Source organism: Ovis aries, chromosome 11 (assembly GCF_016772045.2).
Source record: "Ovis aries strain OAR_USU_Benz2616 breed Rambouillet chromosome 11, ARS-UI_Ramb_v3.0, whole genome shotgun sequence".
Lineage (NCBI taxonomy): Eukaryota > Metazoa > Chordata > Mammalia > Artiodactyla > Bovidae > Ovis > Ovis aries.
In genome coordinates, this window is record NC_056064.1 from 33,632,573 (window position 1) to 33,649,486 (window position 16,914).

At 56.1% G+C, this 16,914-nt stretch overlaps 1 protein-coding gene across 1 annotated transcript; it reads left to right on the forward strand.

Annotated features, from left to right (window-relative positions):
- The first annotated feature begins 2,375 nt into the window (after positions 1 to 2,375).
- On the forward strand, positions 2,376 to 10,383 carry ALDH3A1 (aldehyde dehydrogenase 3 family member A1). The gene is made up of 11 exons (XM_027975464.3): positions 2,376 to 2,414; positions 4,286 to 4,452; positions 6,033 to 6,264; positions 6,568 to 6,653; positions 6,884 to 7,092; positions 7,654 to 7,771; positions 8,235 to 8,376; positions 8,955 to 9,121; positions 9,533 to 9,632; positions 9,972 to 10,102; positions 10,187 to 10,383. Exons 2-11 carry the CDS (start codon positions 4,291 to 4,293, stop codon positions 10,199 to 10,201), a joined length of 1,362 nt encoding a protein of 453 aa, XP_027831265.1. The 5' UTR covers positions 2,376 to 2,414; positions 4,286 to 4,290; the 3' UTR covers positions 10,202 to 10,383.
- The last annotated feature ends 6,531 nt before the right edge of the window (positions 10,384 to 16,914 follow it).

The window sequence follows — 16,914 nt, forward strand, 5'->3', positions numbered from 1 at the left end:
TTGCCATGAAGTGATGGGACCAGATGCCATGATCTTCATTTTTTGAATGTTGAGTTTTAAGCCAGCTTTTTCACTCTCCTCTTTTACTTTCATCAAGAGGCTCTTCAGTTCTTCTTTGCTTTCTGCCATAAGGTTGGTGTCATCTGCCTATCTGAGGTTATTGATATTTCTCCCAGGAATCTTGATTCCACTTTTGCTTCATTCAGTCCAGCATTTCTCATGATGTACTCTGCATATAAGTTAAATAAGCAGGGTGACAATATACAGCCTTAATGTACTCCTTTCCCAGTTTGGAACCAGTCTGAGTTGTTCCATGTCCAGTTCTAACTGTTGCTTCTTGACCTGTATACAGATTTCTCAGGAGGCAGGTGGTGGTCTGGTATTCCCATCTTTTGAAGAATTTTCCACAGTTTGTGGTGATCCTCACAGTCAAAGGCTTTGGTGTAGTCAATAGAGCCAAGTCAGTCAGTCAGTTCAGTTGCTCAGTCATGTCCAACTCTTTGTGACCCCATGGACTGCGGCACACCAGGCTTCCGTCTATTACCAACTCCTGGAGCTTGCTCAGGCTCATGTCCATTGAGTCAGTGATGCTATCCAACCATCCCATCCTCTGTTGTTCCCTTCAATAAAGCAGAACTAGATGTTTTTCTGGAATTCTCTTGCTTTTTCTATGATCCAACAGATGTTGGAAATTTGGGAGGCCTTGTAGCATCACCAGTGGCTGGGCCTCAGCCGGAGCTTCTGATCTTGTTGAGCAGGGGGGCCTGAGAATCTGCATCCTCGACAGTTTCAATCCCTTTGTTAATAGCACCTTATTAATAACTGCGATGACACATGACTTTGTTCCTGCCTCTGTGTGCCTGCTTTTGCTGTTCCAAGCCTCCCTGCTGTTCCTTCCCTAAATACCCCCCATTCAGTTCAGACTCTGTTTCCCCACTCACCCATTGTAGGACCTTCATCAGAAGCCCTGCGGCATCTTATGCATCTTGCAGCCATTGCTGCTGCTGCTAAGTTGCTTCAGTTGTGTCCAACCCTGTGCGTCCCCATAGACAGCAGCCCACCAGGCTCCTCTGTCCCTGGGATCCTCCAGGCAAGAATACTGGAGTGAGTTGCCATTTCCTTCTCCAATGCATGAAAATGAAAAGTGAAAGTGAAGTTGCTCAGTCATATCTGACTCTTAGCGACCGAGGACTGTAGCCTACCAGGCTCCTCTGTCCATGGGATTCTCCAGGCAAGAATACTGCAGTGGGGTACCATTTCCTTCTCCACTTGCAGCCACTACAGGTTTCATATTACTTTGAAACGCTCTCTGTTCACTTCATCACATCACTCACTTATTGAGCATTTACTCTGTGCCAGACAGTGTTCTAGATGCTATGGACTCAGCAGTGAACAAAGCAAATTCTAGGTGGTGGCCAACAGATGGCAAACAGAATAAGTAGACAAATGGCCTGTCAGAGGCTGATATACCTTCTGGAAAAGAACAGCGTGGAGGAAGAGGAGGAAGCGCGGTGACGAGGGTTGGTGGGCGGCGATACAGGGAGGGGCATTCCAGGTGGAGGGAGGGGGCAGGACGATCAATCCAGGAGGGAGGTTGGGACCCCCAGACGTGGCGAGGCTGGTGGGTGAAGGTGGCAGGCAGTGCCTGTGGGAGGCCCAGAGCCTGAGGTGTGTGCAGGGGAGGTGTGGGCAGTGTTCAGATGCATTTTCCACACCTGCCTCCACCACCCCCCAACCCCACCCCTGAGCAGACACCCAGCAAACACCTGTAATTAGGGAAAGGGGCTTCCCAAGCTCTCCCTGCCCAAGCATCTCTGGCCCCCAGGTGACCATGTTTGGGAGATTCCTGGACGTTGGTACCGGTTTGTGATCCTCTTCTCTGCTGTTTAACAGGAGGGCAGACCCACATACAGTGGGGCCCACTATAGACAGTCCCGGCCTGTGGCTCCCCAGGCTTGGCAATCTCGCCTCCATGGGGCATCTTCAGGGAGCTGCGTGCACAATCACCATGACTGTACCCTGCCCCCCGCCCCCTGCCCTTATGTAACCAGGGCGGTGGGGAGAATGGCAGCTGGCACCTGCACTTGGGAAATCTGGAAGCTGTCAGGTCAGTCTAAATCAATCCGCAGCCCCTGGGCAAACACAGAGGCTCCTTTGGAAGGCTGGACCAGGCCCCACCCAAGCCTTGCGGACACATTCTTGCATTTCTGAACCGGACAAAATCAGACAGCCCAGTCCTAATCCCCCAAACTGGGAGCAGATTACAATGCCCCATGTTTGAAAGCTGTTTTGTTCTTGTTACGCAAACTTCCTGGGGAGGGACTCCCAGGACCAGGAGAAGGGTCCTTAAATGCATCACCTCTAAGCTGACACCCATTCCTGGAGCTCCATCCCTGGGAGAGCCTGTGTCGAAGGTAACCCTCTTCCCCTTCTCTTCTTCTGGAGACCTCTAGCTGCAGCCTAGCGGGGAGTGGTCCACCCCTGCAGCTGGTCCTCCCTCCCCCAGGAGCATCTTCTGAGTATCTAAGCTGTGTGCTGAAGGTCCGAAGCTCATGTCTGGCGGCTCCAGGGAGGTGGGGCCCCCTGGGGCCCTCGGAGCAGGGGGACCTGGGGACACTGGGTGAGGAGGCTTGATTCAGTCACCCGGAGGCAGAAGAGTCCCTTAGAGAGAGCATTTAATGTCTCTCAGCTTCACTTTCCTCGTCAGTAATGTGGACTATAGCAGCTCCTTCTTCGTGGGCACTCCTTCAGAGTGAGGATATCTGTGAGGATATCTGTGAGGCTCAAAGGGGATGCTGACCCCTGCGGACACGGTGGCGCAGGTGAAGCCATGGTATATATATACCATGTATAATAATACATGCACATATACCATACATATTGTGTATATGTGGTGCAGTGCTAAGTCGCTTTAGTCATGTCCGACTCTTTGTGACCCTATGGACTGTAGCCCACCAGGCTCCTCTGTACCTGGGATTTTCCAGGCAAGAAGACTGGAGTGGGTTGCCATGTCCTTCTCCAGGGATCTTTCCTACTTAGGGATCGAACCTGCATCTATCTCCTGCATTGGCAGGCGGGTTCTTTACCACGAGGGCCACCTGGGAAGCCCCATATAATGTCTTTTTTTTTTTTTAAGTGGAAATAGCCTTACTGTGTTTTTTCTGCTGTCAGAGATCACATTGTGTCTGAAAGTGGGTGGATACCTCTGGGAGGATTACAGGAACTACTGGGGGAGAGGAAGGAGGGACACTTAACTTTTCTCTGTGTCCTTTCTGTATCTTTTACATTTCCTACCATGAGCATGTATTACCTATTCAAAAAGAGAACAAACGTGCAGGATCTTAGGTCCTCAACCAGAGATCAAAACTGCACCCCCTGTAGTCCTGCAGTGGAAGCTCGGCGTCCTAACCATTGGACAGCCAGAGAATTCCCCCCAAATTAACAAACGTTTTTTGAAAATGCAAATTCGCTGCAGAAAATGAAGCCCTTCAGAAAAATGCAAGCAAAGATAACCTCTAATCCACCACCCCCTACCTCCCACCCCACCACCAGAAGATTGCCATGCCAGGGCCTGCCCCACCGGCTCTTGCAAGTGCACACATGCCTGGCTCTCTGATGTCTGTAGCCTGTTCCGTTTCTTACTCCTCGTGCCCCGGACAAGGTCGACAGTTTCAAGACCCAGCCAGCCTGGGTCAGTCTGGGGAGAAGCCACCAGTGCTTTTGAGAATGAGGCTCAGTCCAAAAGGTGGGGCGTGTGTCCTGATGCTGGGTTTCCTTTACTCAGTGTGGGTGTGGAGTCACCACCTGGGTCCTTTAATCTGATCTGGAGACTGGGCTGGTCGGGTGTGCCTGGAGAGCACTCAGGAGGGTTTGCCTGGGAGTGTCAAAAGCTCTGCACATATATAGAGGTGGGCGTGGGGCTTGAGAGATGCCAAAAAGGGCCTGCCCCCAGCACACTGCCAAGACCCCACGGTGAGCAAGTGTAGACAATCTTAGGACTCCAGGTCACCGCTGCCGGGTCCCCAGTGTGAGGGTCCGTCATCTGCTGGTGGGCAGGGGTAGCCTGCCAACCAGGACAGTCCAGACTGCGGGGTTAGGGAGCTGAAAAGGCAAAAGGATGCACTTCCCAGTGACCCCAGGGAGATCATCCTATAAAATCAGCAGCAAGCGTGGGTGTTGCCCTAAGGATCCTAGGTCTCCTTTCCCTGCGCGCGAGGCGCCCCAGGTCCATGCGCCCGGCGGAAGGGCGCTCTCCTCCACGCTGCAAGGAGCTCTCCATTCCCAGGTACCATGAGCGCAATCAGCGAGGTGGTGCAGCGGGCCAGAGCCGCCTTCAACTCGGGTCGGACGCGCCCGCTCCAGTTTCGAGTCCAGCAGCTGGAGGGGCTGCGGCGCCTGATCCGCGAGCGAGAGAAGGACCTCGTGGGCGCGCTGGCTGCGGACCTCCACAAGGTGCGCCGGCCGGACCACCGGAGTCGCGGACTGCGTGCGCCCAGGAAGTCCGCTGCGCGCGGGGGCGGGGGCAGAGTGCTCCACCCCTTAACAGAGAAGCCTCTTAGTCCCCCAAACACTCTGCGCCCTCTGGGATGGGGCGCGCCCTCCTTTGCCTGCGCGAGGCGCTCCAGGTCCATGCGCCCTACACAGGGCCAGAGGCTCTTTTCCACCGTCTGTTACCCGGCTCCTGGCTTTTCACTCCCTTCTCCACCCAGCCCAGCGCACGAGGCCACCACTTTAACCATCTCCTGCTAACACGACACCCCTTCTGGCCTCTCTTTCCTCCATCCCTCAGCCCACGCGGAGCCCCAGGTTCTCCACACCAAGAAACAGCCCAGTCTGGCCCCTCTGCTGGGGTCTGCCCTCCCTCCCCATCCTTTCCTCTTTCTGAGCAAAACCAGACCCTCCAGATTCTCAGCCCCTTCCCCTCACTGCCCCCAAGTCACTTGGAGCTGCTTCCGCTCTCCCGTCTTGCCTCGGAGGGGAGCAGAGAGGCTGTAGTCTACAAGCCTCTGCTTCCTGGCCCTTTGCTACTGTATTATTTTTTAATCTCTCAAGATTTCTAACCTTAAGACAAAAACCAAAGGCAAGAAAATCCAAGGGGTTGACCTCACAACTTCCGTCTTGCTCTGCAAAGTCGCAGTTCTAGAGAGAGCTGTTTATTACACCTTCTGCACTCCCTCTCTCCCCACCCTGCACACTGGCTTCCTCCCCACCCCACGCCCTGCCATGGGCTGCCCAGTCCCTCCTCCCCTGGCTTGAGGGTCTCCTGGATTTCCTCCTGACTCTCTTTGGTTGCATCTTTCTTACAGCCACTTTCTCAAGGTGGTCTTCTTAGGGCTCTGTCCTGGGTTCAAGTCTTGTTTTCATCTATAAGCCTTCCTGGACATCCTTCAGCTCTGTTCTCCTGGACTCACTTGTTTAGTCGCTAAGTCATGTTAGACTCTTTGGGATGCACATGCACTATAGTCCTCTAGACTCCCCTTCCATGAGATTTCCCAGGCAAGCATAGCAGAGTGGATTGCCATTTCCTTCTCCAGGGGATCTTCCCAACCCAGGGATAGAGCCCATGTCTCCTGCATTGGCAGGCGGAATCTTTACCATTGAGCCACCAGGGAAGCACTCCCTGACTCACTAGGGACCCTCAAATCAGGTCTGAGGTCCCCTTGGGCACCTTGAACTCAACATGTCCAACCTGCCTGAGCCCCCAGCACTTGAAGAAAGGGGTCCTCGCAGCTCACCACCCAAAGGTTAATCCTCAGTCCCACCCTCTGTGCCTTCTTGGTGGGTGCTCTGGGCTGGGGATTCTGCAATGAATGGCTCCCTTGCAGCTGAACAAGTCAAGTTCTAAATGGGCCCACCTGGAGGATAAGGTCCTGTCTTGCTCCCATTTTGCAGATCTGGAGACTGAGGGTAGGAAGCTCACTCGGGGTCACAGAGCTGGGAAGCAGGACCACCAGGGGCCCTGGGGCCTCTGCTCAGAGCCCCCACTGCACGGCCCTCACCCTGGGGTGAGCCTCACTGAGCCCTCTCTCTAGAACGAATGGACTGCCTACTACGAGGAGATTGTGTATGTCCTGGAGGAGATCGACTACATGATCAGGAAACTCCCTGAGTGGGCTGCTGACGAGCCTGTGGAGAAGACCCCCCACACCCAGCAGGATGAGGCCTACATCCACTCGGAGCCCCTGGGTGTGGTCCTCATCATCGGCACCTGGAACTACCCCTTCAACCTGACCATCCAGCCCATGGTGGGCGCCATCGCTGCAGGTACTGTGGGCCCTGCTCCAGGTCGGGGAGCCAGGAGGGGTGCCCATCCTCCCCTGCAGAGGAAGGGGTCTGGGGTGCTGAGGACTGGGCAAAGATGGGGCCTGCGGTCAAGGAGAGGTTTGATGGAGCTAGTTCTCTCGGGAGGCTGCAAGGACCAGAGTATTCAGCCAGGCCTCTGAGTGCCCAAGGCCCAGCCAGGTTCGGATGTCCATGCAGCCCCGCCTCCTGCCATGTGTCCTGGGTCCCTTGGAGGACAGAGTGTGGGGTGGCCCTGGTGCAGTCCCAACTCTCTGTGCTCTGCAGGGAATGCAGTGGTGCTGAAACCATCAGAGCTGAGCGAGAACACGGCGAGCCTGCTGGCCGCCATCCTCCCCCAATACCTGGACCAGGTAACGGGCTCCCCCAGCACACTGAGAACTGAGGCCCAGCCAGGTCTTTGGGGTGGGGAAATAGTGAATTCTTGCAGCCATGGGCCGAGCCACGGGTGGGGCGAGGACAGCTCAGTGAGGAGAATGGACCCCCGAGCCAGGAGAGGGCGTCTGCTCAGTGGTGGCTGCCCGGGCGGGTGGGGAGGGGGCTGTGGCCATGTCTGAGCCTCGCCTCTGTCCTCGCTCGGCAGGATCTATACCCTGTGATCAACGGGGGTGTTGCTGAGACCACGGAGGTGCTCAAGGAGAGATTTGACCACATCCTATACACCGGGAGCACCGGGGTGGGCAGGGTCGTCATGATGGCTGCGGCCAAGCACCTGACCCCCGTCACACTGGAGCTGGGGGGCAAGAACCCCTGCTATGTGGACAAGGACTGCGACCTGGACATTGCCTGCAGGTGAGAGGCTGCCCCCAACCTAGGCAGACAGCAGGGCACCCCAAGTGACACCGACGTGGCCCTGTCCTTGGGCACCTGTGGTCCTGGCAGGAGCTGGGGTGGGGGCACCATGTTCGCAGAGAGAGTTCGGGAAAGACTTCCTGCAGGGGTGGGGACATCGAGCCAGAGCCCTACCCCCCCTTCACACACTGCATGCCTTGCCTCTGGGGTGTGGGGACACCTGGCCGTGCAGGTGACACCTGGCCATGCAGGGCTCAAGGCTGTTGAAAGAGGGGTACAAAGGCCACCTACCCCAGACCCCCTGCCCCAGACATCCTCCTGCCAGTCAGTGATGAGGTCACTGCAGGCCCAGGGATCACGTCCAGGGTCATGAATGTGCTCTGGCAGGAATCTGGAAGCCAGCAGGGCACCGAGGCATGCCCCCCCATCCCCATGGACAGTTCACAGCTCAGCCCCTTACAGGCTGACTCTGGGCTAACCAGGCCAGAGGCTTGTTCCCAGGGAGCCCCCTCCCACCTCCCCATGGCTGGCAGAATCCCCTATAACCTGGGGTTCTCACAGACGCATCGCCTGGGGAAAGTTCATGAACAGCGGCCAGACCTGCGCGGCCCCCGACTACATCCTGTGTGACCCCTCTATCCAGAGCCAAATCGTGGAGAAGCTCAAAAAGTCCCTGAAAGTGAGTGCTGGCGCCGGGGGTGGGTGACGGGCTGCTAGGCAGTGAGATGGGCGTGGACTAAAGAAAAGACTGAATTTTTTTTCTGATCATGAAAGTAATCCACACTCACTGTAATTTGGAAAAGATTAAAAAGCACAGAGAAGGAAAAGAGCTCTACCTGGAATCCCGCCCTCTAGAGGCAGCCGCTGCTCATGTGGCATGTCCCCTCCATCCTCTGTGCTGTGGACGCATGTTCGAGCCCAGTGTGATGTCCAGATGCCGTGCCTGTACTTCTTTCAAACAACAGCACTTCATGCCCTGGGGAAGGCGGTGGGCAGCAGGGGTGTGGCAGCCCTGTAGTTTTTAGTGGCACTATTCCGCCAGGCAGTGCCCACATACTTCCAATTTGGAGTTGCTGTGGCTTTGCAGCTTGTGGCCACGACGAGGGTCCAGTCCTCACCTGGAGCCTGCCACCTCCTCACAGGAATTCTACGGGGAGGACGCCAAGAAGTCCAGGGACTACGGGAGAATCATCAACTCCCAGCACTTCCAGAGGGTGATGGGCCTGCTGGAGGGCCAGAAGGTCGCCTATGGAGGCACCGGGGATGCGGCCACCCGCTACATCGGTGCGTGTGCCAGCCCTCCAGAAGGGCTGGTGGAAATGGGCACAGACCCTCGAGGGGCAGGCGAAGCCCTGTGGTGCATATAATATAGCCCCTTTCACCCATGGCCCGGGTTGACTCCAGGCCTCCCCATGGGCAGGAGCTGGGTGCCACCTGGGAAGCCCCTCCTCAGACCATACCCCCCACCCCCAAAGCCTAAAGGAGCCCCACCTCTGCTCCATGCCAGTAGCTTCAGCAGAGGGTGCTAGCGGCAGAGGCCATGGGAGCCCCAGGTGTGCCAAGTGGGAGGGGCCTCCTGCCTGGGCCCGGGGGGTCAGCAGATGGGGGCCCACTTGGCCCCCAGTTTTCCGGGAGGCAGAGGAGCTCCAGCAGGGCTCATGCGGCCTGAAGTGGGGCCCCCAGGGCCCCCCATACTGGTTATGCCATTGTCCTCCCCATGACCCTCCAGGGTGGAGCCCAGCTGGAGGGCTTCCTCCTGCCCCTCGTAGAGCCCGGGGACCTCGTCTGTAAAGGGCTGGGAGAGAAGGCCACGTGCCTGGGCAGGTCTGGGCGCCAGCTGACGCTGGCCTCTCCCTGCCTAGCCCCCACCATCCTTACGGACGTGGACCCCCAGTCCCCGGTGATGCAGGAGGAGGTCTTCGGGCCCGTCCTACCCATCGTGTGCGTGCGCAGCCTGGAGGAGGCCATCCAGCTCATCACCCAGCGCGAGAAGCCCCTGGCACTCTATGTCTTCTCACCGAATGACAAGGTGGGCCAGGCGCCCTCCCCAGGGTCCTGGGAACCCAGCTCAGCACCCCTGCAAATGCAGACTCAAGGAACAGATTCCAGCCCCATACTCCCTGCCGTGCGATGTTGGGCAAGTCCCCTAACCTTCCTGAGTCCCTTTCCCCTCGTCTCTGAAGTCCGGACAGAGCACTGACTGAGATGTTGACCCACTTGGTGCTATTCTCGGTGTTGTGGGAACTACTGCTCTTCCCATCTTGGCACAAATCCCCATGGGGAGAGTGGGGGACCCAGCCTGGGACTCTAGAGGCGGGGGGGAGCGGCCCCAGGCTGGGCTCAGCCTCCACTAGCTCGCATCCTTGCAGCTCCTGGACTCGCACAGGTGGGGAGGGCTGGGGGGTCCTGGGTGGAGACTGAGGCCAGGGGGCTATTACAGGTGATTAAGAAGATGATTGCGGAGACCTCCAGCGGCGGGGTGACAGCCAATGATGTCGTTGTCCACATCACCGTGCACTCGCTGCCCTACGGGGGTGTGGGTGAGTCTGGGGGCTGAGCTTGCCACCTGCTGCCCCACCCCGGGTGTCCTCCATCCCTGGGCTGAGTCTCAGATTCCCCCAGCTCCTCCTTTGCCGGTGCACCCAAAAGCCACATTGAACCTGGAGACTCTCACCTGGACCCTGAGAGAGGCCACAGAGTCACTTAGTGGCCGGTCAGGGTGAGACTCTTCAGGCCCAGGGCTGCGGGCACCGCAGCGGACACCCCAGGTCAGGGATTGGCCCAGGCGGTATAGGGGATCAGCCCGGGCGGGCGGATGGGAGAAGGGGCACAGGAGGGGCATTAGAGTCTTGGGCCACACTGAACCGGCGCCCCTGCAGGGGACAGCGGCATGGGGTCCTACCACGGCAGGAAGAGCTTCGAGACCTTCTCGCACCGCCGCTCCTGCCTGGTGAGGCCTCTGCTGAACGAAGAGACCCTCAGAGCCAGATACCCGCCAAGCCCGGCCAAGGTGAGAGGTGGGAGGTGGGGATGGGGTGGGGTGGGGGAGCCACCGGCCAGATAAGGGCCTCACTGCCCTTCGTGTCCCCCACAGATGCCCCGTCACTGAAGCGGTGCCCTGGCCTCACTGTGCTGCGCCCTCGGAGTGCTCCTCTGGCGCCCCCACTCCTCGCCCCCCGCCTGGCTCCCAGTGCTCGGAGTGCTCCCCTGGTGCCCCCCTGCTCGAGTGCACCCTTCCCACCCAGCCCTGCCCCCGCGCTACACTAAGCATAGAGCAATAAAGCTTCAGACCAGCCCCCGACTGCGTGTCTGCACCCCGCCCCTGCCCCCTCCAGTCCCATCCCACCTCCACCCCCCATCCCCCACCTCCCCGGCCCCCACCCTGTCCAGCCCCACCCCACTGTCAGCTGAGGAGCAGCAAAATTCTCCTCAGAGCTTCCCTTTAGCCCCAGGGCCCTGGAACTTGGGGATGTCCGCTCCATTTCAGGGGGAGGGGGGCCAAGGAGGCGGGGGCAGGGGGTCCCTGGGTGAGACCTGTGGTGGATGGCCCACAAGACCCCCTGGGTGACTCCAGTGTGCTGCCTCTGGGGTGGGAGGATGGGGAGCTGGGGCAGCACTGGGACCCCACACAGCAGCTTCTGGGCCGGGGTCTGGCCTGAGGGGCCTGAGGACCCGGGTCAGGGTCCAGTGAAGACCAAGGGAAGCAGGGCATCGATCAGTCCGGTGGGTGAGGGGAGACTGGCCGACCCTGGCACTGGCTGTCACCTCGTCCGCTCCAGGAGGGCAGGGGAGAGGACGAGGTCACTGGATGTTCTGTGTGTGCCTGTTACTTATTTTGCAAATATCCAAATAATTGACTAAAAACGAAAGCAAAGTCTTCCCCAGACCATTTCCCTGAGTCAGTGCCCCGTCCCCACCCTCCTCCCCTCCACCCCCACCGGGCTGACCCAAAAACACTTCGTCCCCATGGCAGCCCCCTGCCAGGACACCCCTCCTTCCAGCACTCTCCCCCTCACTCTGGGTTCCGAGGACACCACACTTCAGTGCCCCCACCTCCCCGGCTTCTCCTCCCAAATTAAAGTCTCCGGCCCCCTGGCCCTAAGCTCCAGACTCCCGTATCCAGTAAGATTCAAGCCAAATTAACAAAGCATCCTGCTCAAAAGAGGTCCCTTGACCTCCCAGAAGAGCCACCCCCAGGCCAGAGGAAGAAGAAGGAGGAAGGCTCGGCTGGACCCACCCCTCCCCACCACCACCAGCAGCTCTGTGCACCCTCCACAGAGGAGGAAGCCCAGGCTTGGAAGTGGTGTAGCCTGGTCTCCCGACACCATTCACAGGGTCTGTGTCTCCTCCCTCACACCATGAAAGTGTCACTTGCAGGGATGTGTCCTCAAAACCCTTGCCTGAGACGGTGTTGAGAGAGCTGGAAACACGCAGCTTGGAGAGGAGATGGTTCAGGGTCTCCAAACAACTGATCTGCGTCGTTCTCTGTGCTCTGGGAAAAGTCACTGTTGCCTCCCTCCTCCCTCCTCCTCCTCTTCCCACTCACCACCTCTGTTACAAGACTAACAGTCTAAGCTGTTGTATTGTGATGTTCTAAACCTGACCAACAGGACTAACCTGGACTAATCCTATTTCCTAACTAGATTTAAACTCAATAGAAAACAATGAAAAAAAACCGTAATCTCACTATCGTGATCCCCTCTACTGTTTTTTTCCTGGATTAAGGAATGCACTGAAAAAATATTTGCATGATTGATTCAGCCTTTCCAAACAATTGCCATCATGCAAAACGTAAATGACCAAGACCCATCCCAACTCACAGGTCACCAGTGAGAGGGGGTGACGTTCTGGGTGGCTCCTCACAACCCTTATCACACTGGACAGAGGGCATGGAGGGCACCTTGACGTCCCGGTTCTTAGCTGGGCAGCTGAAACCTTGGCAAAGCACCCTTTGGCTCCACTGTTTGGTGCTTCTAGTATTTAGAGTCTCAGAAAACAAGCAAGCAGTCTGCTGTGGTCACAGTCTCTTCTTTTGCTGTTGTTATGAAACAGAGGGGAGATTTCCTCCACTCATTTGTTGCTTCAGCAAAATTTTTTAAATTAGTTCTTACTTTTTTGGCCATGCCTCACTGCCTGTGGGATCTTAATTCTTGGACCGGGGATCAAACCCATGGCCCCTGCATTGGAAGTGCAGAGTCTTAACCACAAGAGAGAGAGAGAAAAAAAAAAACACAGCAGTTTTTTGAGTGGACAGTCCTGGGTGCTGGGGACATTGTGAAAAAAACACAGGGTCTGTGCTTCTCAGGAGGTGTGTTTGATTGGGGTGACTTAGGAAGGGGTTGATAGGGGTGACTTAGGTGATGCTGCAGGAACAGTCTGACCTCAGAGTGGCCGTGGTGAGTGCCACGGGAGGCTGGCGGGGCTCTGTTTCTGGAACTTCCCCCCGCCCCTGCTAACGGCGGTCTCCTGTTCAGAGCAGGCCTTGGGGGCTCACGGAGGCGGGAGGCAGATGCAGAGGCCCACACACGGGTCACCTCCACTCACATCCCGTCTCGCAGCACCCCTGTCCCAGCGGAAGGAGGAGCATCCCTGTTGTTGTTCAGTCACGTCTGACCCTTTGTGACCCCAAGGACTGTAGCTCGCCAGGCTCCTCTGTCCATGGGGTTTCCCTGGCCAGAGTACTGGAGTCAGTTGCCATTACCATCTCCAGGGGATCTTCTCCACCCAGGGACTGAACCAAAGTCTCCTGCATTGGCAGGCAGATTCCTTACCACTGAGCCGTGGAGGAAGCCCAGGAGCATCGATACTGGGCAGCAAGTGTCTGCCACTTGTACGGACCAGACAATAAGCACAGGGATAAACAGACACCTGGAAGAGCACCTGGAAGGCGGCTGGTGCCTCACAGATGATGGAGAATCTGCCCGCAGGCAGGGAGAACCATTCAGGAGCTGAGGGAAGGTAGGCCACCACCCCTGGTCAGGGCCCCGAGAGCTCCCCTGCCCCCAGTGCCTCCTTGCCCACCCCCCAGCCACCCCTCTCCCGGCACACATCGTTATCAAGGATCCAGAGCCTTTGATTCTGTGTTCTGGAGTGGAAACTGAGCATTAATACATTACATGTATGTATGTATTCATATATTTATTGTGTATAGAAAGAACTTACAAAGTTATATATATATACACACAAAATTTGAAAGTATATATATATTTTAAAGTTCTCTAGAAGAGTCTAATATTCTGCCAGGGTTGAGCCCCCCTGGCAGAAGCCAGTACTGAAGTGTATTTTTCCAGCCAGTGACTGGGTGAGGATGGGCATGCCACCAAGTGTGGGCAGCGGGATGTGAAGGGAAGTCAACAGGCGTTAGATTCTGGGACAGGTTCCTCCCTGATGAAAACAGAAGCACTAGAAGGGATGAGGGTCTGAGAAGGTGATGTGTCTGGATGGGACACCTGGAACAGTTCAGCCATCTCGTGACCATGAGGACAGCTCCCTGAGCTCAGTAGACCTGCTAAGAACGGGGCAGTTGGAATATGGAAGCAACTTGGCTCGTGGAAGATGTTACTGAACTGCTGGCCCTGTTCTGTCTTTGGAGTCTTTGTTATCCATGATGATAAAATATCTCAAAAAAAGTTTTTGAACTGTGTTTTCTCAGCTATTTATATTTGAAATCATCTTATCAGATGGACAGACTCACCCTGCCCACCCCCCATCCCATCCCTACCCATCCTCTGGCTGGTGTCCTTCTCTCCTCCTCTTCCCCTTGGTCTCTCGGTATCCCAGCATCTTCCCAGCAGGACTGCTTGTTCTCTCTGGCAAGTCCCTTCCTCCCTGGCTCCCTCCCTAATCCTGAAGCAGCTGCTGGCTGGCCTCTAGGTGCTAAACTCCCATGCACACCAGTTCTTCCTTCCAGCCACTGCTGCCCACATGCCCTGAGTTCTGAACCAATGGGAGAGGCCAAGGGGGCATCTGGAGGAGGACTGCTTGGTGTCTACTCCAGGACCATATCAGGCATGTCAGAACAGAAAACGGAATCCTCTGTAGGTATTTTCAATAGCTGTTCAGTTGGTAAGTCGTATCTGACTCTTTGCAACCCTGTGGACTGCAGCGCACCAGGCTCCTCTGTCCTTCACTATCTCCCAGAGTTTGCTCAAACTCATGTTCATTTCAGTTGATGATGCCATCGAACCATCTCATCCTCTGTCATCCCCTTCTCCTTTTGTCTTAAATCTTAACCAGCATAAGAGTATTTTCCAATGAATCAGCTCTTTGAATCAGGTGGCCAAGTATTAGAGCTTCAGCTTCAGTCCTTCCAATGAATATTCAGGGATGATTTCCTTTAATTTTGACTGTTTGATCTCACAAGCCTTGAGACACAGCCAAAAAGTAAATAAAAATATATAAATACATACTTACCTAAAGGGAATTAGGTCTCTACAAAAACACAGGAAATTCTGGAGGAGCAGACACTGGGCAAGGCCTCCAGGAACAGCTCCCAGGACACATGAGAAGGGCTCACCGGGAGAGTTACCCTCCGCCTGGGGAATCAGAGCCACCTCTGAATTAACTGCTGTGGGCACCATGGCCTTGCTCATCAAACCCAGGAGCCAATCTGTGCTTAAGGACAGAACTCAGTCCTCGCCCAGAGCCCAGGCTGCAAGGGAATCTGGGAAAGCTGGGTTTTAGCAACACTAAAAGCTGCAGCAGGAAGGGTAGTCGATGCTGAGGGCCAGTTGAGCTATTGCAAATCCCCAGACCTGCTTCTTGATCTCCGTGAATACATGCTAAGTCACTTCCGTCGTGTCCAACTCTGCAACCCCATGGACTGTACCCTGCCAGGGTCCTCTGTCCATGGGATTCTCCAGACAAGAATAGTGGAGTGGGTTGCCATGCCCTCCTCCAGGGGATCTTCCCGACCGAGTGATTGAACCTGCGTCTCTTACATCTCCTGCATTGGCAGGCAGAGTCTTTACCAGTAGCGCCACCTAGGAAGCCCTTCTTGATCTACTGCTGCTGCTGCTGCTAAGTCGCTTCAGTCGTGTCCGACTCTGTGCGACCCCATAGACGGCAGCCCACCAGGCTCCCCCATCCCTGGGATTCTCCAGGCAAGAACACTGGAGTGGGTTGCCATTTTCTTCTCCAATGCATGAGAGTGAAAAGTGAAATTGAAGTCGCTCAGTCGTGTCCGACTCTTTGCGACCCCATGGACTGCAGCCTACCAGGCTCCTCCATCCATGGGATTCTCCAGGCAAAAGTACTGGAGTGGGGTGCCATAGTCTTGATCTACAACGGGTACTAGTTTCAGTGTTTACATCTGGCGTTAGTGTGAGGATGAAATGGGAGAACTCGGGGGAAGCTCTCGGTTTGGAGCTGCACCAGGGCCTGGTTGGTGCTCGTTACCACTGCTGAGACCTCCGCCCATAGCAAACCTCACTCTGACATGGGCTTTGAGTTCACTCCTCTGTGGAGAGTTCACTTTAGAAAGTTTAGAACAAAGGGTTTTGATAGGGTGGCCCAACAATGGGCTCCTTTATCACCAGCCACCCGGGACACGCTGCCCTTGGGGCTCTGGTCGGCTGCTCAGCCATGCCAGCCATTGTTGACTTTCCAGCCAGGAGTATTATATAAGCTGCATATTTATTTTGTTTATCAGAAATTCTGAAAATACCAACTGGGTGTGGGCTAAGCTGCTTAATTCCTAAAGGCAACAGAGATGGTTCCTGCAAGTGAGGCAGCCGCATCCAAAGCCAGCGCCCAGGCTCAGAGCCAGGCCTGGCGGACAGAGAGCTGGCAGAGCTGCTCCTTCCGGGAAGATCCAGGAGGAGGCACCAGGGGAAGCCACGTGCTTTCGGGTGCAGGTCTGATCACTCTCACAGCAGGGCCAAGCCCGTGGCCTCGGGGTCCCTGCCTGGCACTCAAGTTCTCTACCAAGAGGAGAGCCTCCACCGGCCAGATCCTCACTCCAGGCTGCTTTCAACTCCACGGCAGGCTTTTAGCAAAGAGGATGGGGGTTGGTGGGAAGATGTTCTCAGCTCTCTGGTTTGATCCAAGTTTTTGAGTCAAAAACTTGAGTTTGTGGGGGAGAGAGAGACAGACAGACAGACATATGTGGAGAAACCACACACCCTTTGTTCCCTCACACGACCACGAGGCCCTGGGGGCGCCGTGCTTCCCTAATGACTGCCGTGGCACCCCAGGAGCGCTGCCTAGCCCTGGTTCCAGAGCACCAGGCTCACAGAACATCTTTCCTTTGAACCAGGGCCAGACATGAGCTCACGAGTCCTTGTGTGACCTTCTGGGAAATCAGTGTTCAGACTGGCAGCTGTTTTGCTGGAGAAAGATGACAGTGCTCTATTCCCTGAAGCCCGTCTGCCTGGTAGGAATTTACAAGGTCGGCGGCTGGTAGAAATTTGAGTGACCCGTCCTCTCTCCCGGGAAGACAGAGGGCAGGAGCAGAGGGGCCTAAGCCCAGCCAGACACCCCGGCAGGAGGAGCGTCTCCACCCCGAGGTCTTTTTCAGAGAGCAGGCCAGCAGTTGCTAGGCAGACAGATAAATGTTTTCTTCCTCTTTTTCCCCCCAAACTGTGCTCATTGTGACACAGGCGGGAGAGGCAGCTGCGGAGCACAGGTGCAGTGTCTCCTCTACCCACGCCATGGCAGACAGCCAGGGTTGACGCCAGCACAGGTCTGCTGGGCACTCTGCAAGATGACATCCACGTAGAGCTGGAGGGCTGGAGAAGAGCGCATTGCCACCCAGATTGATACAGACCAGCCCCACATTCTGGCCCCACCACTTCATTTGGGCAGTCTATTTCCCTGAGCTTC